General features: G+C 41.7%; 1 protein-coding gene across 1 annotated transcript in view; it reads right to left on the bottom strand.

The window, feature by feature from the left end:
* Nucleotides 1–23,800, bottom strand: part of LOC307135820 (otoferlin) — a gene marked incomplete at both ends in the record, with an annotated part of 60,854 nt that overhangs the window by 26,406 nt on the left and 10,648 nt on the right. Inside the window, 14 exons of the mRNA XM_079832497.1 lie at nt 177–301; nt 387–576; nt 10,914–11,066; nt 11,160–11,276; nt 11,385–11,475; nt 12,754–12,854; nt 15,930–16,050; nt 16,136–16,313; nt 17,423–17,531; nt 17,859–18,082; nt 20,695–20,881; nt 22,642–22,828; nt 23,228–23,387; nt 23,471–23,555. Of these exons, the coding sequence (XP_079688623.1) occupies nt 177–301; nt 387–576; nt 10,914–11,066; nt 11,160–11,276; nt 11,385–11,475; nt 12,754–12,854; nt 15,930–16,050; nt 16,136–16,313; nt 17,423–17,531; nt 17,859–18,082; nt 20,695–20,881; nt 22,642–22,828; nt 23,228–23,387; nt 23,471–23,555 (2,028 nt within the window). The remainder of the gene's footprint in view (nt 1–176; nt 302–386; nt 577–10,913; nt 11,067–11,159; nt 11,277–11,384; nt 11,476–12,753; nt 12,855–15,929; nt 16,051–16,135; nt 16,314–17,422; nt 17,532–17,858; nt 18,083–20,694; nt 20,882–22,641; nt 22,829–23,227; nt 23,388–23,470; nt 23,556–23,800) is intronic.

Raw genomic sequence — 23,800 nt, 5'->3', positions numbered from 1 at the left:
GAATGTCATATACACCTAGGATGACTTGAGGGTGAGTAAATTATGGGCTAATTTTCATTTTTGGGTGAACAATCCTTTTAAGTCTTTCAGATGTGCTTAAAGGTATTCTTAAATTTGCACATTGAGGTAAAATGTTACTAGCATGTTGACAAATTGCCGTGCAACTTTGATCTCACCTCTGTGACTTGACTGTGAGTAGAAAAGAAAACCCTGGCGAACGGGTCTGACAGGCCTGAGCTGTCTGCCGCAAACAGACTTCGAGCCTGGTACATGTGAACCCTCAGCTGGAAGATCTGCTTCACTGTTGGTACGAACGAAAGAGTTATCATCACCAAATATTAAACAGACAGTCTGAAGCCAATCCTGTAAATGCATCTGTGTCTTACTGGTGTACATCAGGCTGATGGGGGGCGTGGACTGAACGCCAGGCCCTTTCACGGCCTTGTTCTCCTCAAAGCCATTGGGCAGTCCGCTCAAGTAGTCTTTACGCTGTCTGCTCAGGCCAAGCCACAGGTACAGCTCAGTTTTAGCCTGAACCGTCCAGCCCGCAGGTCCAAAACTTTTCTTACCAGGAAGCTAGAAAGACAGGATGAGTGAAAGTCATTTAGTACTCACTGTAAACCCAAATAAATTGTCAAAACTCCCAGTAATGCACTGCAAAAAATGCTTTTCTTACTTAGTATTTTTGTCTTGTTTTCAGTCCAAATATCTGAAAAATCTTACATTAAGAAGCATTTACTAGACAAGCAAAAGTTTTGTCTTGTTTAGGGGGAAATAACTCAAAATGAAGGGAGTTTTTGCTTAAAATAAGAAAACAAGATTATATTGCTTACCCCATTGGCAGATTATTTTGCTTATTTTAAGCAAAAACTCACTTAATTTTGAGTTATTTTCCCCCAAAACAAGACAAAAACTTTTGCTTGTCTAGTAAATGCTTCTTAATGTAAGATTTTTAGATATTTGGACTGAAAACGACAAAAATACTAAGTAAGAAAAGCATTTTTTGCAGTGTAGAGGTAATCAGTTCAAAAAAGATTAAGTGAGCAGAATTGCCAGATTTATATTTCAGACTGATCTCATGAAATGGCGTATGTATGACGCACCAATTCGTATGCCATTTTGGCGTGCTATCAAGATGCATAATCGTTTTTTAGCGTGTTTATCAACGCTGTTTCATTCTATCACCCTACCCCTAAACCTGCTCGGGTTATGTATATAACCCTTGTTCCCTGAGAAGGGGAACGAGCACTGCATCGGGACGACGCTTTGGGGATACTCCCTTAGCATCAGCGAATCTGAAACCAGAATGCCAACTAGGCCAATCCGATTGGCGTGCGTGATGACGTCATCGTGACGGCATACCCGGAAGTATAAAAGGGGGGCTGGAACGTAATGGCGGTAGTAATTGCTCTGAAGCATGCGCTCCAGGCGCGCCAAGGTGTGGCGTCGGGATGCAGTGCTCGTTCCCCTTCTCAGGGAACAAGGGTTATATACATAACCCGAGCAGTTCCCTTTCGAGGGAACTCGCACTGCATCGGGACGACGCTTTGGGGAACGAGTACCCACTAGGCCACACCGAAGGGTAGCGCCTGCCCTAGTGTGAAGCCGGAAACCGGGCACAGCTAGGACTGGAGCACCCTAGCACCAGGCGTCGTAGGGAGATCCAGGCTATAAAACCTGATAAAAGTGTGTGGGGTAGCCCACCCGGCCGCCTCGCAGATATCCTGCAAGGGGACCCCAGAAAGAAGGGCCACCGAAGAGGCCATGCCTCTGGTGGAATGAGCCCTCACAGCCACAGGTGAAGGCAAACTGCGCACCTGATAGGCCATGGTAATCGCCTGGACAATCCAATTACTGATTGTCTGAGTAGACGCAGGCAATCCCTTCTTAGGTGAGCCAAAACACACCAACAGTTGTTGTGATCTCCTCCACTGTGCAGACTTCGCCAAATAAACTCTGAGCGCCCTAACCGGGCAGAGTAGGTGAAGTCTCCCCTCTTCCGCCGTCACATGAGGCGGAGGATGAAATGCCTGCAGGACCAATGACCTGACCACCCTTGATGGCACCTTAGGCACGTAGCCCGGCCTAGGGTGTAAGATGGCCTTTACTCCTCCCGGGGCAAACTCCAGGCAGGTCGGCGTTACCGCCAAGGCCTGGAGATCTCCCACTCTCCTGAGAGAGGTAATGGCAAGGAGAAAAGCCACCTTAAGGGTCAGATCCTTTGGTCCAGCCGACTCCAATGGTTCGAAGGGGGCCTCAGCCAATCCTTCGAGAACCACTGCCAGGTCCCAGGTTGGAACTCTGGTCCGAGCCGCAGGCCTCATCCTCCGAGCCCCACGGAGGAATTGTACAACCAGCTGGTGCCTACCCAGAGGCCCATCACCCAGAGGAGTGTGGAAAGCCGCAATGGCAGCCACGTACACCTTGAGTGTGGACGGGGTAAGCCCTGCAGAAAAACGATCTTGGAGCCAGCACTGAAGCCACTGGGCAGTTAACTGGGTCCACCTCACGTTCTCTGCACCAAGTGGAAAATACATTCCACTTGAGGCTGTACAGTCTCCTCGTAGACGGAGCCCTGGAGCTGAGTAAGGTCTCTATCACCTCCGCCGATAGGCCAGCCTCTATGTATCTGGTCCCCTCAGGGGCCAGACCCATAGGTTCCAAATCTCCGGGCGGGGGTAAAATATCGTACTCGCCGCCTGAGATAGGAGATCCCTCCTCAGAGGAATCTCCCACGGCTGACCTGCTAGCAGAGCTATGATATCCGAGAACCAAACTCGAGTCGGCCAACGGGGTGCTACCAGAAGTAGACTGACCCCCTGTCGACGGACCCTTTCCAGGACTCCCGGGAGCAGAGCAATCGGGGGAAATGCGTACAGACGCAGCCTCGGCCACGTCTGCACCATGGCATCCAGCCCCAGCGGAGCTGGATGCGTGAGGGAAAACCACAGTGGACAGTGGGACGTCTCTCGAGACGCAAACAGATCCACTTCCACTGGGCCGAACCTCTTGCATATGGCCTCCACCACCTCTGGGTGGAGTCGCCACTCCCCGGGCCTCAGCCCCTGCCTCGACAGGATGTCTGCTCCCTGATTTTGGACCCCCGGGACATACATTGCCCTGATGGACAACAGTTTCCCTTGGGTCCACAGGAGGACTCGGCGTGCTATCCTGTACAGAAAGCGCGACCTCAGTCCCCCCTGGCGGTTGATGTACGCTACGACAGACGTATTGTCTGTCCGTACCAGGACATGCTGGCCGCGGAGGTGCGGGAGAAAGCTCCTGAGAGCTTTGTAGACCGCCATCATCTCCAGGCAATTTATGTGCCAGGAGGAATGACGGCCCTCCCATGGGCCCCTCGCAAAGCGGCCGTCCATGACCGCGCCCCAGCCAGTGAGGGAGGCGTCTGTTGAAACGGATTTCCGGCAACAAGACGCTCCCAACACTGGCCCTTGGGACAGAAACCAAGGTTTCTTCCATATGGCTAGGGAACGAGAGCAATTGCGCGTTACCCTGATCATACGGAAAGGATTCCCTCTGGGAGAAAACCCCTTGGTTTTCAACCACCACTGGATGGGTCTCATGTACAGCAGGCCAAAAGGTATTACGTTGGACGCTGCTGCCATGTGACCCAGCACTCTCTGAAAGTGCCTCACAGTGATGTTGTGGCCTAGCCTTATTCCTGAGACCATCGCCTGTATGGTCTCGACTCGCGCGGGAGACAATCGTGCCCGCATCGTTGTCGAGTCCCACACGACCCCGAGGAACGTAGTCCTCCGGGACGGCGTCAACACGCTCTTTTTCGTGTTGAGTCTCAGCCCCAAGCATTTCATGTGGTTCAGAACGACATCTCGATGCCGAACCGCCACCTCGTACGACTGGGCCAGTATGAGCCAGTCGTCGATATAATTCAGCACACGGATGCCCTGAAGTCTCATTGGAGCCAGAGCTGCATCCATGCACTTCGTGAACGTGCGTGGGGAGAGGGCTAGGCCAAAGGGAAGCACTCGATATTGGTACGCTTCGCCCCCGAAAGCGAACCTCAGGTACTTCCTGTGACATGGGAGGATGGAGACATGGAAATATGCGTCCTTTAGATCTATCGTGACGAACCAGTCCTTGGACTGGATCTGACTCACGATCATGGGAATAGTGAGCATTTTGAACCTGAAGCTCCTCAGAGACAGATTCAAAACCCTCAGATCTATAATCGGACGCAACCCTCCATCCTTTTTGGGAACTATAAAGTACCGGCTGTAGAACCCGGACTCCCTTTCCAACGGAGGAACACGCTCTATGGCTTCCTTCGCTAGAAGAGTTTTTACTTCTAGTTCCATTACCCGAACCTGCTCGGGTCTCACTACTGTCCAGTATAACCCCCTGAATTGTGGAGGAGGAAAACCGACCTGCAGTTTGTACCCCTTTTCTACAGTACGCAGGACCCACGTAGAAATATTCGGAAGGCATTTCCATGCGCCGAAATAATCTACTAAGGGAACCAGCCTCTCGAGGCTGGCGTCGGGTGTTACACGGTTCTCCGTGTGCGGACGCGCGAGCTGACCAGCCGCAGGTCTTTCCAGAGGCGGCTGGTGCAGCATGCGTTCGCGGGAAATCGATGTGGCCCGAAGCGTCATAGACGGCGGGATTACCACATCGATTTCCCCAGAGCGCCGCGGAGGAAACAACCTCGGTTGTTTCTCCGCGGGGGGGACCGCTCTTAGAAGCCCTGCCGTGGCTAGGACTTCTTCCCAGCAGCCTTCCGCGCCTGAAGGACGTTCCGAAGATCGCCTTTAGGAGCTGAAGGCTGCTGCTGAGAGCGCCGCCTCTGTTGCCAGGCTCCCGGGGGAGGGGCTCTAGAAGCAACGCTCTCCTTTTGCACCTTTCGGTGCGAGGAGCTGGATGATGGCTGAGGCTGCCCGCTAGGGCCAGCCTTCCCAGGTTTAGAGCGGCGAGGGAGATACTGGTGGAAGGCTGCTGACTGTTTCTTCGCCTCCTGGTGTCTGGAAACAACGGTGTTAACCGCGTCTCCAAACAGTCCAGAAGGCGAGATCGGGGAGTCCAGGAGAAAAGATCTATCCTTCTCCTTTATCCCCGACAGATTCAGCCAGAGATGTCTCTCCACGGTCACCATGGAAGCCATGGAGCGGCCGATAGCGCGGGCCGTCTCCTTGGTGACGCGGAGAGACAAATCTGCAGCCTTCCTCAGTTCCAGAATGTCCTCCGGAGAGGGACCATCTCCCTCGTCCAACTCTTTAAGGAGGTCGGCCTGGTATGCCTGCAGAATTGATAGCGTGTGCAGGGAACCACCAGCCCGACCAGCCGCCATATATGCTTTGCCCACCAAAGATGAGGTATCCCGACAGGGTTTGGTGGGCAAAACCGGAGCCTTGAGGGACGATGCAGAATCGGGTGAAAGATAGCTCGCGAGAGCCTCCTCCACCCGAGGCATCGCCCCATAGCCCGCCTCGCGTGCCCCCAGAACATTGGAATAATCCAACACTGGAGGATTGGACACACGCGAGGAATAGGGCCGTTTCCATGATCTACACACCTCGTGTGTAGATCCGGGAAAAAAGGCAGGCCCCGGCGAGGTGTTTGAACCCGGTGTGAGAGGAACCGGTCATCCAGCCTGCTGGGTAGCTGGATTTCCGGAGCCTCTTGTGGCCAACTTATATTTAATTTGGCCACTGCCCGGGTCAACACCTCCACCAGCTCCTCTTGGGCGGGTGGATGAAGTGATGAAACAATTCCTGCTTCATCCCCCGCCTCGGTGCCTATCTCTTCCGGCTCCTCGGAACCAGAGAGAACAAGCACCGGACCTCCCACCCCGGGGGAAGAAGCCGCAGAGCGGGCTTCCACACGGGGAGGAAGATCCTCGGAACTGTCAGAGGAGGATCGGGAAAGTGCCGCAGCAGTCCCGAAACCCTCTGACAAATCCCGCTGTGAGCCCCATGATCTGCGACGCCGAGCCGCCTCAGCGACTGCGGGTCTAGAACCACGGGGCTCACGAGGCTGGCCGGCCTCATCAAACGCAGCCAGCCGAGAGCGAAGCACCCTGAGCGTCAATTTCTCGCAGTGCTCACAAGCGGCTCCCTCGAGAGCCGCTTGGGCATGCTGGACGCCCAGGCAGTGCACACAAAGCAGGTGTGTATCCGAGCCCGACATGAACCTGGGACACGGATGCACACACTGTTTGAATTCATTCACTCTCACACTTTCCATACTTTTTCTCACACACTTTCACTGACAAACAACAGTAAATAGACAGACAGTAACAGATAGCGCCTGCTGAAGAGCAATGACTACCGCCATTACGTTCCAGCCCCCCTTTTATACTTCCGGGTATGCCGTCACGATGACGTCATCACGCATGCCAATCGGATTGGCCTAGTTGGCATTCTGGTTTCAGATTCGCTGATGCTAAGGGAGTATCCCCAAAGCGTCGTCCCGATGCAGTGCGAGTTCCCTCGAAAGGGAACTACCCATCACACATACACACACACACACACACACACACACACACACACACACACACACACACACACACACACACACACACACACACACTGCCCCTAAACCTACCCATCACACATACACACACACACACACACACACTGCCCCTAAACCTACCCATCACACATACACACACACACACACACACACACACACACACACACACACTGCCCTTAAACCTACCCATCACAAGATACATTCTGCATTTTTACATTTTCAAAAAAACATAATTTAGTATGTTTATGAATCCATTTACATTGTGGACACACACACACACACATAATGGTTCGTTTCGTCGTGGACATACATGCGGAATCACACGGCGTAGACGTACACGCTGATAGCTCAAAAAGCGTACAGATAACACCATTTGGCTTTAGAAAGTGGCGTGTATGTTTACGCAAAGTCATGTTGTATATTTTGTACATTTTAATTGCTCTTAACTATACATATTTGATTAAGCAAATTCATACATTTTAATTCAAATGATCATGTAATCTCAACTTAAATATTTTTAGTAGTGGAAACTTGGCTAGCTTTAACTAGCTAATTCAGTAAATGCTAACTTGCTAATTGCTAACATAATAGTTGTGTCCCAAATGACGCACTATGCACTTATGCACTATCTACTCAACCGTGTAGTGTATGAACTTTACATGGTTATTTTGTCATTCAGCATCGGAATCTGGTAGCCCCTCCCTCTCCGCTATGTAATTCGACAGTCGAGTGCATGAAGTGTCAACCATTCCAGACTTAGTTTTTTCCATAGTTAACTAATGTTAACTAATGAACCTTATTGTAAAGTGTTACCAGAAACTCGTCTAAACTATTGTAACAAAACATCAAACTCTACTAAATCTCCCACTTAACGTTAATTGTGCTAAAAAAACGCTATATAAGACGACATTTTAGCTTTTACTCTCCCTTTCGAGTGTTATGGCAAAGCATGCTGGGAAATATAAATCCCAGCCCAGTTTCAGTTAAATTTGTTAGTCTAAATTAAAAGAAACAAGTTTATAAAACTCAAAACAATGAAACAATTCAGATGACTTAAATCTGTCAGTTTTGAGAACTCAAAATAAACAGAAAGTTCTAAATACTCATAAATGTTAATTTGACTGAACTAATTTGTTTAATTTGTTTTCCCTACTCAAAATAATTAATATTGAGCATTAGTTAAAGTTCAGAACAAGCCAATTAAAGGTATTATAAAAAAAAAAAATATTCATTTTTTTTTAGGTTGTTTTCCCTTTACATTTAATGCTTGTTTTATGCTGCCTTGTATGGAAGCTTATTTCTACCATGGAATAAAACAAAACAAAAAGTGCAACTTTTCAGTTGCAATATGTAATGGCGATCTGAGCCATTTTCTGTTCTTCGCCATTTCCACAAGGGTGTTGCACAAAGAATTTGATGCGTGAATCCATAATTTGTCTCGTAAAGCTTTACTTTTTATTTGTCTTGTTACATTATAAGAGAAATTCAAACTTAAACTATTTTACACTTATTCACTTATTCATTCCAAAAACATAATTTGTTACATTTATATAGCGCTTTTCTAGGCACTCAAAGCACTTTACATACAAGGGGGGATTCTCCTCAACCACCACCAATGTGCTGCACCACCTGGATGATGCGACGGCAGCCATATTGCGCCAGAACGCCCACCACACACACCAGCTGATTGGTGGAGAGAAGACCGAGTGATGTAGCCAATCATATATGGGGATGATTAGGAGGCCATGATGGACAGGGGCCAATGGGCAAATGTGTCCAGGATGCCGGGGTTACACCCCTACTCTTTATCGAAGGACATCCTGGGATTTTGAATGACCACAGAGAGTCAGGACCTCGGTTTAACGTCTCATCCGAAGGACGTGCTTGTTACAGTATCGTGTCCCCATCATACACTGGGGTGTTAGGACCCACACAGACCATAGGATGAGCGCCCCCTGCTGGCCTCACTAACACCTCTACCAGCAGAAGCCTAGTTTTCCCAATTGGTCTCCCATCCAGATACTGACCAGGCTCAGCCCTACTTAGGTTCAGTGGGAAACCAGTCTTGGGCTACAGGGTGATATAACTGCTGGCAGCATGAATTCTAGCCTTTTCCAAGGACAACATACTTTTTAAAGGTCCCGTTCTTCGTGTTTTTTTGAAGCTTTGATTGTGTTTACAGTGTGCAATATAACATGTGTTCATGTTTCGCGTGTAAAAAAACACAGTATTTTTCACACAATGTACTTATCTGTGTACCGCTGTTTCCACTGTCCTAAAAACGGCTGGTGATTTCCTCTTTCTATGAAGTCCCACCTTCAGAAATACGTAACGAGTTCTGATTGTGCAAGCGCTTACCGTGTTGTAATTCGACCGCAGCTTAGCGCACGTGCCAGCAGTTCCTGTGTTATGATTCGACAGCAGCTTAGCGCACGTTGGAAAGGTCACACCTCTTAACGGAGAGATGTATGCGTTCAATAATCTCTACAGCGTCCCTGGGAAAGCCAAACAAAGGTGATTTGACTCCTGGATGAAAATAACAGCGTCTCGACGACATGGCGATAAACACACTCAACGCAACAGTTCCTTTTCTCCACGCGACACGTCCGCTTCTCCACGCGGGAGCAACAAGACCGCGCCCCCTTTTTCGCGTTTCTTTGTGGGCGGAGGTTAGTCTGTTCTACTGCTCTACTGACGTAATTAAAGAAGGAAGTACCAGGATGTAGTCCAAGCCGGCCGTTCGCTGTAGGCTTTGAAAGGGAACTTCTGTTAAATAAAATATCTCGCTTGGCATTGAACTTTGAGCTTTATAATTTTACAGGTATTATTTATGCTCTAACAGCAACATTACACACTAACTAAAGTTTGAACAATGGGATCATGCGGAATGGGACCTTTAAGACCACATTACATAAGTCATACGTGACCTCATGAAGCACCGTCACGACGCATGCGCGAGAATATGACGTAGAGCCGGTGTTCGGGCATCCAGGAAATGCACACTTTAGCCCCATTTTGACCACTACGCCAAGACCAATGTAGAATTCAACAGCTTAGATACGGCGCGTCTTCCTCTGCTTGTAAACAAAGCTCCTCGCTTCCGGGTCATGTGTCAGAACGCCGGCTCTATGTCATATTCTCACACATGCGTCGTGGTGCTTCGTGAGTTCACGTCAAAGGCCCAAGCGGAAAACAGAAACTTGTTGAAAAAAGTTATTTAGATTTTTTTTGCGCACTAAAACTATTCTCGTCGCTTCCTAAAGTTATTGTAGAACCACTGTAGTAACGACGTCTTTAGAACCTTTTATGGGTCTTGAGAGTATAAATTTCATTGCTGCCAATAGAGGCCTTTCAGAGCCATCAGATTTACACTAAAATATCTTCATTTGTGTTCTGAAGATGAACGGAGGTCTGACGGGTGTCGAACGACATGAGGGTAAGTAATTTATGACAGAATTTTCATTTCTGGGTGAACTAACCCTTTAAGTTTTGTGCAATATAATTTTTAATGTTTAAAGTTTTGATTCATGCTCATTATTTTTTTAAATGCACTTTTAATTTTTTTATACATGCTTATAGTAATTCGATCCGTGACCACATTGTTTGCTATTCTAATAATTTTTTTTCATGTTGTTTAATATATTTTTACGTATTATTACATTTTGAAATCACACTTATTATTTTTTGATCCATGACTGCAATAGCCTGGAATAGCCGAACTTAGCCCCGCCCACAACATTTGAGGTTGGGAAGTTTGGTCTGGACTTGATCCGTTGTGGAGCAACTATGCTGGAAAAAGAGCTGTTCGGACCAATCAGATCATCAGGGCGGCCTTTATATGATGATGGACAGATGATCAACAGTATGCACAATCTACCTTTATATTTAATTTACCAATGTCTTGCTGCTGACCTTTGATGATGAAAATTACTAGATTTTTTGTTTTTATTCGTAAAACTTTTTTCTCCTTCACTCCTATTCTACCATCATCCAGAGCTGCGCCCTCTACTGTTCATGCGTGAATCTGCATTTTTACCTCAGCCTGGGGCTTATTATTTCAATTTTGGTATGAAGAGGTCTTTACCGTTGCACAAAAATATAACTTTTTTGTTATAAAAAAACAAAAACAAGCCCAGCCCAGGTGAGAAAAAGTAACGCAAAAGTAACGTAACGCATTACTTTTCTTAAAAAGTAACTAAGTAACTCAATTAGGTACTTTTTAAGGGAGTAACGCAATACTGTAAAGCATTACTTTTCTGTGTTCTGGCAGCGTAGTTTCAATAGGGGAGAGAGTCTTGAGTTGTTTTCATAATACAAATCAGGAACTCATGATTCCCCATGATTCAAGATAAGTATTCTGACATGCTGTTTTTAAGACACGTTTCGAGTGAATTCATCCCAACCTTAAAAAAGATCGTCTGGACCTTCCCACAGTCCTTTCCGGTTTCTTCCTCGACAGGTGAGAAGAGGATGTCTTTGGAGGGAACGCGGGCGTATGCAATGCGCTTGCTGTTGCTTATCATCCATATGTAAATATCTGGAACGCTATGTTGTGGCTACGATGAAAAACCAAAAGGATTGACATGAATATTTCTACAGTGATTTGAATTCATCTATATGGCCATATAACCAAACATGTTGTGCACTACCTCATCAGACAAGAATCTCAGCTTGTGGAGGAAGTTTTGTGCCAGTTTTATTTTGTCCCTCACGTTGCTTTTCTTAACTTGTGACCGCATGCTCTTTGCTTGCTGGCCCATGTTTTCCTGTCGGCAACAGACACAAAAACAAGCAGCAGAAACATAATGACATTTTAACATTAGTTATTAATAGCATTTATTTGTTAGAGATGCTTTTAACTGAAAGTGTTTTACCATTTCCTGCATGCATAATTTCACCCTCTCCCGGTCCAGTTTAGTCTTCCCGGCCTGATTCTGATCATCGTTTGCCAAAGTTACAAAGTTACTGAAAGAGATATAAAATTCGCTATTAATGTATCCTTCCTCTAGAGATATCAGAAATGGTTCAGTGATAATGTTTTGTGAAAATCGTTCAACAGTGCCATTTGTGCCTCAAAATTCTTGAATTCTTAAAACAGCAAAGGTTTTTGTCTTGTTTTGGGGGAAAATAACTCAAAATGAAGGGAGTTTTTGTTTAAAATAAGAAAACAAGATTATTTTGCTTACCCCATTGGCAGATTATTTTGCTTATTTTAAGCAAAAACTCACTTAATTTTGAGTTATTTTCCCCCAAAACAAGACAAAAACGTTTGCTTGTCTAGTAAATGCTTCTTAATGTAAGATTTTTTAGATATTTGGACTGAAAACAAGACAAAAATACTAAGTAAGAAAAGCATTTTTTGCAGTGGACAATTGCTTCGCAAAACGATTCACTGTTTCAACGCACTCAGAACAGTATTTAGCCCCAGAACAGTGTAAATGCATCGGAAACTCAGTCCAAACATACATTGTCAAACCAATAGCAAATGTTTTATTGAAAGCGTAAACATTAAATGCAATTAACAAATAATCTAGTTACCATTAAATATGAAGTGTCAGTATAATATGTGTTATTATATTAAATTGTTCTTGTTTTTTATTTATTTATGGACAGCTTGGTTAATCAGGCCAATAAGAGACTAACTAGAATACGTACATGACATTTGAATATATTCTAAATATAAGATCTAGATTGCCAGCTTGCTTATTTTGCTCCAGTCCAGATAAGGATGTATTAAGCCCACACGTCATGCAAATAAGAAACCACAGGTCGAGAGCTGTTGTTCCAACCACACAACTGTTTGCAAATGTCATTGGAACTATGGTTTCAGGAAACACCTACTCAATGAACTATGCTGATAACAGCAGAACTTGCGACCATAGTTGATGCTTTTGGGAAACACAGCCCAGAGCGCTACTGACAGACTAGGAAGAGAGGTGCTTCAACAATGGAGAATATGGGGAAAAACTTATGTGTTTTTTGAACATTCAAGCATGAAAGCCTGTTCTAATAGAGCCCAAAAACAAAATCAAGACTTTGAATAAGAGAATATTATGGCCTCTTTAAATCACACAAATGAAGCACAAATTGCACCGTTTCCATTGAACGACTCATAACTGGCTCCCCAGACAGCAACATAGTGTCGGCCCAGATCCGGCCTACATCTGTTACGCGTTTAATCCGCATGTATCCGACACTATTTGCTGTCTGGGTTACGATCTGCAGAATAACATGTTAGCAAACCTGCATCCATTGCTGAGTTCCTCCAGGACTCCTCTGAGTCTGCGCTCAGGAAAGGCCTTCTCCGTTTTAATGATCTCCTGCACATCATTTAACCCTTCTTCCTATAAAATGATACAGAGCACAGGCATCAATGTAAACGTATGGATGTATTTTCACAGGATTATTATAATAAACTACAACAAAAATTAGATTTAAGGCAAAAAACATTGTTTTTTCATGCACTCCTCAAGTTTTGGGGCTTCCATAACATGTCTTAACATGACTAGTGGAAATAAAACATAAAAGAACACTTTAATTTAGGGTCTCATTCTCACTTTTAACTAGTTACTTATTATCATGCATACTACTAGGGTATTTGCTGGTTATTAGCGCTTATAAAGCACATATTAATGCCTTATTCTGCATGATCATATTCTACATCCCCTAATCTAAATGTAACAACTACCTTACTAACTATTAAAAAGCAGAGCCGGACAGTAACGGATTACATTTACTTGAGTACAGTACTTTAGTACGATTTTGAGGGATCTGTACTACTCGAGTATCATTTTTGGGGAGTACTCATGACGTTACTCAAGTATATTTGAGAGGCAAATATTGTACTCTTTACTCCGCTACATTTCTATCCATAACCGTAAGTATCCGTTACTTATTTAAAAAAAGGAAAAAGGAAAATCTCGGAAACCCTCAATTTGTTGTTTCCCTCTCAAACGAGATTGGATTGTGCAGGCGCCACTGATTGGGACAGCCTATCAGCAATCAACTTCAGCTTTCCGCCAAAGTCAACTCCATGTTCAGATTTAGATAAGAGACGAAACCATGGACGAAACAATGGATGAAGACGCAGCAGGTCTATTCCGGGAATGTGCCGACCCGTGGCCCCACCTCGCCAGACTATTTTACATTTTTAAGTTAATAATAGTTTTCGCTTCAAATGTTTGCTGTGTTTACCAAAAGAGTACTTAATCACCGCCTACAAAAATTCAACCTCCAACTTGCGGAAGCATGTCAAGGTACGTACATTGAAATAAACTTCCTTACATTTCTTCTAAGCTAGATTCTAGCTACAGAAAAGTGCACTAAATGATTGGCTAGCTGCGATAATGCAGCTTTTTACATTTTCGGTTACGTTTGAGTAGTCGAAGCCACATGCACCCGCCAATTTTGCCATTCAGATGGCTAACTTTGGCCTGACAATAGTAAGCCAAGGCAAGCTAATCCTGTAACATAGATAATCAACTGAAGTCCTTTCAGATTCATGTTTTGACATGCCCCTGACAAATAGAGAGAGCATACAATGTATCTTTTCTAATCTGAGCTTGAGTACGAAACGTCTTTTTTACCATAACATTAACATTTTTCATAACTCCCTGTAGGACATTTCTGTACATAAATGTAAGCACTGTGGCAGAAGTCATGCAATATTTAGAAAATGTACTCTTGATACTCAAGTACTTTTAAAAACAAGTACTTCAGTACTTTTACTTAAGCAGACATCTGACTGTTGTACTTTTACTTGTACTTTAGTAAATTTTATCAAGGGGTATCTGTACTTTTACTGAAGTAATGAAGCTGTGTACTCTGTCCGCCTCTGTTAATAAGCAGTAATTATGAGTTTATTGAAGCAAAAGTCACAGTTAATAGTGAGAATTGGACCCTAAACTAAAGTGTGACCTAATACACATTTAAGTGTTTATTTTAATACACTTTTTCTATTTGCATCTATAGATTTCAATTTATTAAAGAAATCTCCACTCACTTAACCTTAACACACTGAACCTTTCTAAAGGTTTAAACAGAGGGGTTTATTATATATATATATATCACTTGATATAACAATTTATTCCTTAAAATATGGAGATTTTGTTTACAACAATAGATATCCAAATCCCATCTGAAAAAACCTTTAACTCTAATATGTCAAAATTAAACAAGAATGTCAAACCTGGCTTTAGTGTTCAGATTTCTGTTCTTCATTTTTATGCATTTTAGTGCATATTTAAATATTTAATGTCTTATTTGCATTTTTCATTTCAGAAAACTTGTAATAAAAAACAATCTTCTTAATGTACTATGAGTAATATACTGGGTATAAAAGTATGGAGATATTGAAATTGATTAGTCTTTTGGTGGCTTGCCTTAGGATTTAAATTTTTTTTGTGAAAAATGAAATTACACTGCCGTTAAAAAGTTTTTGATCTGTAATATTTTTTATGTTCTTAGAAGAAGTCTCGTATGCTCATCAAGGCTGCATTCATTTTATAAAAAAATACAGCAACAACAACAACAAAAAACTGTAATATTGTGAAATATTATTAAAATTTAAAATAACAGTTTTCTATTTGAATATATTTTAAAATGTAATTTATTCCTGTGATCAAAGCTGAATTTATCATCATTACTCCAGTCTTCAGTGTCACATGATCCTTCAGAAATCATTCTCATATGAGGATTTGCTGCTCAACAAACATTTATGATTATTAAATTATTAGTGTTGAAAACAGTTATTTTAGGATTCTTTGATGAATGTTCAAAATAACAGTATTTATCTGAAATGGAAAGCTTTTGCAACATTGTACTACCGTTCAAAAGTATTGACAGTTAGAATATTTTATTTATTTATTATAAAGAACTTCAAGAAATGAATACTTTTATCCAGCAAGGAAGCATTAAATTGATCAAAAGTGACAGTAAAGACATTTATAACGTTACAAAATATTCTATTTCAAATAAATGCCGTTCCTTTGAACTTTCTATTAATCAAAAAATCCTGAAAATTTTTTTTCAACATTGATAATAATCATAAATGTTTCTTGAGTATCAAATCCTCATATTATAATGATTTCTGAAGGATCATGTGACACTGAAGACTGGAGTAATGATGATAAATTCAGCTTTGATCACAGGAATGAATTACACTTTACTATATGATCACATAGAAAACTTAAAGTTATTTTACATTTTAATAATATTTCACGAATAGTTCTGTTTTTTGTATTTGTAATAAAAAATGCAGCCTTGGTGAGCAGAAGAGACTTCTTCTAAAAACATAAAAATCCTACCGATCAAAACATTTTGAACGGCAGTGTATGTCAAAACTAAAAAGTGTGTACAGACAACCGTAAAAAGATCAATATTTCAGGAACTGATATAACCCATATTCATTGATTTATTACCAGTTTGTCTGCAATGTTGTCCATGATGTTGGCATTATAAAGTCGTCTTCTTTGGTCCTGCCACCAGCTCTTGATATAGATGCAGGGCTTCCTCTCAAAATAGGGGAGGTGGAAATAGTTCCTGCAGGAAAAATAAACAAGATATTTCACATGAATATGCACCAAAAGTAAAACATTTTTTTGGGATAAGTGTCGAGTGACTGAACCTGTCAGTGATGACTGGTTTCATTGGAGGGGTGGAGGAAACTGAAGAAATATCTCCACCATCATCCTCCTCCTCCTCACTGGAGCCGTGAATGAGCTCAGTCTCTTCATCGCCATCGCCACCCTTCTTCTTCTTCGTTTTTGGCTTGGTTGGAGTGTCAAGGTCACTGCCGTAGTTTCCTTGTGTTGAGAGGATAGTTTAATGAGGAAGGCATCTGACACATTTCCCAGATTCATTTCATTACTTGCATAAAAGTGAAGTGAAATTAAAGAAATGATTGTTTTCAAACAGGTTTCCGAGTCCAAAACGGTGCCATTCAGTTCAGACTGCTCAAACTGTTTAATGTATGGACAGCACAATATAATATCTATATTTTGGAGACTAGAAATGATAGTTCTTGATGATGTTTGGTAACATTTCCATTTAATCCATTTGCTGGATGAACAACAACAACACATATATTTAGTTTGTGTTAGTTAATGCCAACAACGTCCCTTTCAAGGAAAGTCTGTTCACTCGGCGGCCATATTTGCAGCTATTTCGGGCATCCAAGACGAAGTCCTATCTATTTGAATGGGGGAATCCTGAAATCTCAAAAACTGCTGGCCGAACTCACAATTGAATAACATATTTCAAATCATAAACAAAATCTGATATGAACTGTCCCATAAATGTTGTTTCTTATGCTCAAATAGTGCTTAAAAAGCTTATTTTTCAGGCCAGACGAGCCAGTCCTAAGCACGAGTCTCAGGTTTCTATGGGAACCGGAGCTTCTAATGGCAGCTGCAGTGATGCAATGGCTTTGCCAATCAGTGATTGGCCCTTTTATTTAGAAGGCGGGACTTATTCTGCCATATTGTGCGTTGCAGTTTTTCCCCATTCTTAAATAATAGGAGTGAACCGCCTTTCTATATCTATAGTCTTTGGTGCGAATTAATGCTCTTTGCATATAAAAAAACTGGCAACATTTGATACACAATTTTGAATATGTTTTGAATCAACCAAAACATAAAGATTGTTTTCAGTCATATGGGCTATAAACGGAATAAATGTTTACTATCTCAATTCAGTAACATTCTGAATGATAGACAACTCTCACTGCAGTTTATTACAATAGCTATTCCTCTAGTTCAAGGTGTTAGCAACGTCAAGGCCATGGGTTTGATTCCTAGGGAATGCATGAACGGATCAAGTGTAGACCTTCCATGCAATGCAATTCGCTTCAGAAAAAAAAATCTGCAAAATTCACACCTTGAAAGGCTAATAACTAGTCTACCACAGATTTTACCTATTGTAACCTCAAAGTTGATGGGTTTGTCTCCAATCTTTCTGTCAATCATAGTGGCCTCAAGGAAACATCCGAAGAGAAAGAATTCCTCAATTTTCCCTGTGGCATTCTAGATATAAGCAACAAACAATAGATTAAATAATGTTTTGTGCATACCAGGGCCTTCCTAAGATTACACACACACGAAAAAAAGTCAGTGTGTTCATAAATAATTCTGGAAGAGTTTTGGAAGTTTTCCCGAAATATTAATTTTTTAATTTTTAACAAGTCACATGCATGAAGCCTAATTTGGCTCTGACTGTGCAGATGATTGTCTTGCACACAAAGAACTACAATGAGTATTACTGCTAAATGAATAATGTAGGGAGATAAATAAAGACAATTAATTATTCACAGTAATTGGCCTGTCGAACCCCCCCGTCAGTGGATCACTTACATCTGAGATGTTGGGTATCCCCTCCACCTGTACCTCGGTGGAACTCATTACTTCAGGAGAGGAGGTGTCCAGTATCTCCACCGCCAGACTGATCAGCAGACGAGCCCGGAACGAAACCCCTTCCCCTTGTCCTTCATTCAGGTCCTGGTACTCATCCATGAGTGTGTAACTGCGTGTCGAACCGTACATGTTGACCCAAGCCGGGCCCAGAGTTGGAAGAAAGCCTAAGAATGGAAGCAGGATAAATATTTCTGTTTGTCAAGTCTCGTCTTATCAGTCAAGTCAAGTCTCGTCTCGTCTCATCTCGCCAAGTCGTCAAGTCTCACAAAGTCAAGTCAAGTCTTCGTCACGTCAAGTCTCATAAAGTCAAGTCTCGTCTCGTCTCGTCAAGTCTCGTCAAGTCTCATAAAGTTAAGTCAAGTCTCATCACGTCACATCACGTCACGTCACGTCAAGTCTTCAAGTCTCATAAAGTCAAGTCAAGTCAAGTCAAGTCTGGCCAAGTCTCGTCAAGTCGTCTCGTCAAGTCTGGCCAAGTCTCGTCAAGTCAAGTCGTCAAGTCAAGTCTCATAAAGTCAAGTTGTCAAAGTCTCGTCAAGTCAAGTCTCGTCAAGTCTCATAAAGTCAAGCCGTCAAAGTCTCGTCAAGTCGTCTCGTCAAGTCGTCTCGTCAAGTCTCATAAAGTCAAGTCATCAAAGTCTCGTCAAGTCTCGTCAAGTCTGGCCAAGTCTCGTTAATGCCTGGTTCAGACTACACGATTTTAGCCCGAATTTGGCACGATCCGTTTGACGTATGGTGTCGTAGGGATTCGTAAACGACAATGGACGTCGGGACGCAAGAATGATCGTATCATCTCGTATAGTGTGTCATAGTATACGACAACCGAATCCGCATCTGCGATAGTTCACGACGTCACAGCAGAAAGACTAGCATGTTGAATTTTTTTTGAGGTCCCCACGACGGGTTCGTCACATGGGTGACGCTGACCAATCGGAGCACAGACGCTTTTCGTACAAAGCTTTCAAACATGGCGAAACGCAAGAGAGATGATGGTGCGGCTAGGTGGAGTTATGAAATGGAGGAAAGGTTTGTGGAGATGTGGCAACAGTACTCTTGCCTGTACGATGATTCATTGAGGGACAACCACGACAGATTACAAAAAAAAAGCTGCCGTACGATAGCGGAAGCCCTTCAGCAACCCAGTGAGTACTGGAATTAGCTGTAACTTTTAAGCTAGCAAATCATTCATTATATTCTTCTTCGCTATAGAGAAAATTGTGTGTGTGAGAGAGAGATAGAGATTTTGTTATTGAGTGAATGAGTGAGTGAGTGAGTGAGTGTGTTTTGTGTGCGCGTGAGTGAGGTTGTGTGTGAGAGAGCGAGTGAGTTACTGTGTGATTGAGGGTGTGTGTGTGTGTGTGTGTGTGTGTGTGTGTGTGTGTGTGTGAGAAAGAGAGTGAGTTACTGTGTGAGTGAGGGTGTGTGTGTGTGTGTGTGTGTGAGAGAGAACTTTCACTACTGGCAAATAACAAAATATTTAATATAAAAAGAACGATATTTTACCTCAAGTTCTCCTTGGAGGATTGACAACCCATACTGCCCTCTTCGAGCAAGCCAGGAACGTGTCCATGGTTGGGTTTTCTTTCTTTTTTTGCGCTTTTCTAAACACAAGACAGCCAGTACAAAACACGCCGCTACAGACATTGGTTACGTTCTTGTTTGTTTCCGGAAGTCAGTCGCTAGTTTCGCCTTCTCGATGACATCACGCACGTCGTTAAAGACAACAAGCGATGATTGGTCGCGAAGCAACGTGTAGTCTGACATGTTTCTTGTCCAGGACACGACAAGATTTTAGGTGTCAAAATCGCGTAATCTGACACAGTGACTATCGTAACAGACAAAAAAAATTGTGTAGTCTGAACCAGGCATAAGTCTGGCCAAGTCTCGTCAAGTCGCCTCGTCAAGTCTCATAAAGTCAAGTCGTCAAAGTCTCGTCAAGTCAAGTCGTCAAGTCTGGCCAAGTCTCGTCAAATCGTCTCGTCAAGTCTCGTCAAGTCAAGTCATCTCGTCAAGTCGTGAAGTCTCATAATGTCAAGTCGTCAGTCTCGTCAAGTCATCTCATCTCAAGTCGTCTCGTCAATTTAAGCCTCGTCAAGTCAAGACACCAAGCCAAGTCAATTCGTCAAGTCTTGTCAAGTCTTGTCAAGTCAAGACGTCAAGTCAAGACGTAAAGTCAAGTAAATTCGTCGTCAAGTCTCGTCAAGTCACCTTTTATATACACAGTTCAATAACCGTGTAGACTAGAGTTTTTCAATTATGAAATGAGTTCAATTCATCTATAAGCAGCTTAACAGAAGATAAGTGTATTATTCAGTTCAATCCAAATCAATGTTGAATCAATTCAGTTCAAGCGTGTCGATGTACGAAACTAATTTGATTCAGCTACATTGCAAAAAGTTGTAAAGTGCTGTTTTTACTTACATTTTTTTATTCATAAAAATGTATTTGGTGGTTTAAATTAATGTATTTAAGTTGATTCGGCAATATTAAATAATAATTTGGCTTGAATAATTTGGTTAGATGTTATACTTTTTAGGTTACCATTTGTTTCAGTGTAAAGCAGCCATACGGAAGACAATAGTATGATTATTCAGCTCAATACAGTTCAAGTTTTGTTCTCATCCAATAGTGTCAGCGTTTCTTGCATTACAAATATTTTGATAATGATCTTGAACAGCAATATAGTGATGGCTTCTGTGGTTGAGCATCCAAAGCAAGATGTTTTAAACAACAAGAAAGACTTATTTTGAAGACTTTGCCAACTCATCCCTGTTACCTTTGTCTCCATCATTCGCAATCTTCCGCAGGTCAATGAAGTGCGTGCCGATAGCCACATCGTTGACTTTATCTGAATCGCGGATCTGGAGTTTCATTCTCCCGCACAGTGGCGGAAACTGCTCAGTGAAAACGACCTGCTCATTCCAGATCGGCTCATAGCTGCTCTTCTGAATGGAAGTTTTTCCCTGCATTGTGGACAGATAAAAAACATCAGTTCGAGTTTTTGTAACTTTTAGTTAATGTCTGTTAGATTTAGCTTCCTTCTAAAAGTTAGGTGCACACTTAAAATATAGTTTTTCTCTTAAAGGACAATGTACCAATGATTATGATGCCTCCCCTCGTGAAAAAAGGACACTTTAGCAAAATGTAATTAGTATTTTTTTTTTAAAGGAAATAACCTACTTTAAAATAATATACTTCAGTCCAAACTGAATGTAATGTTTTCAGACACTTAATTGCGTTATCTTCAATACATGAAAATGTATTATATTGTATATTTATATTAAATGCAATTAGTTGAACTTAATAGTGTTTTTTGGACCCACTTAAAAGTAGGACTTAAGTACATGTTGAAATGTCATTTTATAATTTGGTCAAAGTGTACTGTCAAATGTACTGTCAAGTATTTATGGCAAACTAAAACTTTTAATGTTATTTCTATTGAAACATGTATGTCAGGTATGTAACTACATTTGCAAATTACACATTTATAATGATGAAGTTGCAATTTATTACATTGTAAAAAAAGAAAAGTTGGCATGACTTAAAATTGTAAGGCAACTTGCTGCACAGCTTTTTTGAGTTTACTCAACTTTTTAACAAAGTAGTTCACTTAACTCAATTAACTGAGTAAGGTCACGTCTCCCAATTTAAGATATTTTGTTCAGCTGATTGAGTTTTTATAGTTTTTTTTTATTTATTATTTTTTGTATGTTACCATCATGGTGATAAGTGTTTTCTTTAGTTGGGCAGTTTGACGACTTTTTAATGTATGGCAAGAAAAGCAAGTGAAAACACAATCAGATGCTGTCGGCTGCTCGATGATAAGAATATAATCATTGTGTAGTGGCTTAATTCACTGATTTTATGACTGAGTATGAGCAATATACTAATATAACTTTTTTTGTGATTCTTGAAAAGATCAAGCACGGTTTTAATCAGAATAGCTGTCTAAGGTTTAAAACAGATTGTACACTGAGAACTTTGACCTCCTGTGAGATTTACTCCCACAGACATCAAGAATCAGCCTATGAATCTCAACAATGGTGGCATGCTTCATGCCGCAATGCATTCTGGGAGCCATGGATGAGTTTTGCATGATGCACCCAGAATGCATTGTTAACTTGTTGCAACTTGTATGCTTGTTAACTTACATTTACAAATTGAATTTTCAATTAATGCTAAGTTGGACCAACGATTGTTGAACCAACTTCTTTTCACTAGTTAAGCCAACTTTTTTGCATTTAATTGTCCAGTTAACTAAAACATAATCATTAGTCTAAATTTTGGTGTGTTGGATTTTTTACAGTTTGGTAACACTTTATTTTACAGTGTCCGTGTTACATGTTACATGTAGTAATAGATGTATAATTGCATGCAACTAACCCTAAAATTAAAACTAAAGTAATTATTACTCAGTACCTAAATGTATAATTACACTGTAACATGGATTCCTTAAAATAAAGAAAAATAAAGTGTAACCTTTACTTTAAATGCAATGTCAAATAAAACTATACAGTTAAATTATAATCAATCAATAATAATACAAATAATTAAATTAGCTTTAGTATGTTAATTAACATAAAGCGGGCCAAACGATTATTAAAACAGAAGGAACTTTTGACATTATTAGGAAATAGTGATTCAGCTGTTCATGCAAACAATACAAAATTGAATGTGTGTGTGTGTGTGTGTGTGTGTGTATATTAATAAGAATTCTGCCCACCTTCTGTCCTGCAAATAGCACCTGGACATACGGATCAACCAAGTCCTTATTTTCTCCAATGAAAGCTTTTTTGACATTTGCCATAATGCTGGTGTTCATTTTGGGTAAGCCCTCGGCTCTGTATATTTTGACATAAAATCGTGCCCACTGCCGCTCAGATGGGACGTCTTCCGGCAAGAGAAGGTTGCTAGAACAAGAAGAGAAAGCCACATGTGTTGCTGCATATGGAATTTCCTTTATATTGGCTTTAAATATGTTGTTATATGGAATTATCTGGCATTTTTATTGTTGTGTGACAGGTTATATACTATGCTAAACTTATATTTCACATTTCCTGCAGAAATTATGAATGGTGAAAAAGTCACTGCCATGATTGCCAGGGCATTGCTAAGGTTTTCTGAACGTTTTTCACCAAAGATGAATTTAATTTAGTATATTTTATGAATAGTAATTAGTATATACAATAAAATATCTAGTTCATAGGACTGTCCAAACAATTTGGGAACACTGGAGTTTGTTCAGTGTAAGAGTGATCTTATAAAATAACGCTAATAATAGCATTAACAGTATAGGACATGTTGTTTACCCCTCGATGTCATCCTCGTCGCTTTCATTTGCTTTGTGTGGAGTCTTGATTGTGTCGCCCTTTGCAACAACTGCGATGTCACACTTGACATAGCCTTTGCATCCTGCAGTGATGTCTTCGGGGTCACATAAACTGGCCCATTTGTGGAAGAATTGATGCTCTGTAAAGGGGAAAAAGATCCTGAAAACCCGAAGTCTTCAGTGAAATGGAGAGCTTCATATAGAAACATGTAAAAGCAGGTACCAGGTTGTGTATATACTGTGCCCACGTCAAGCTTGAAGGTCCCAACCAGTGTGCCACTTCGCAAAAGATTCTTTGAGTGAATAACCTAAAACAATTTAAAACAAGTTTAAAATTAAGCTTAATGCAAAATTGAAAAAGATCATCTTTTAAGAAAAAAAAGTGTGCTTAATTGTATTGAATGTGCACTTGTAGTGTACGTCGATCAGCTCATAGAAGTTTATAAATAAAAAATAAAAAAAGTTCTTGCAGATAATTTACCATCAATGAAATAAAAGGCCACTTAAGTGTATTTAAAGAGATTACACATTCATGACTGTTTCTTAAAACACT

This window comes from Gobio gobio, assembly GCF_949357685.1.
Source record: "Gobio gobio genome assembly, chromosome: 13".
Taxonomy (NCBI): domain Eukaryota; kingdom Metazoa; phylum Chordata; class Actinopteri; order Cypriniformes; family Gobionidae; genus Gobio; species Gobio gobio.
This window is presented reverse-complemented; position numbering and strand designations above follow the sequence as displayed.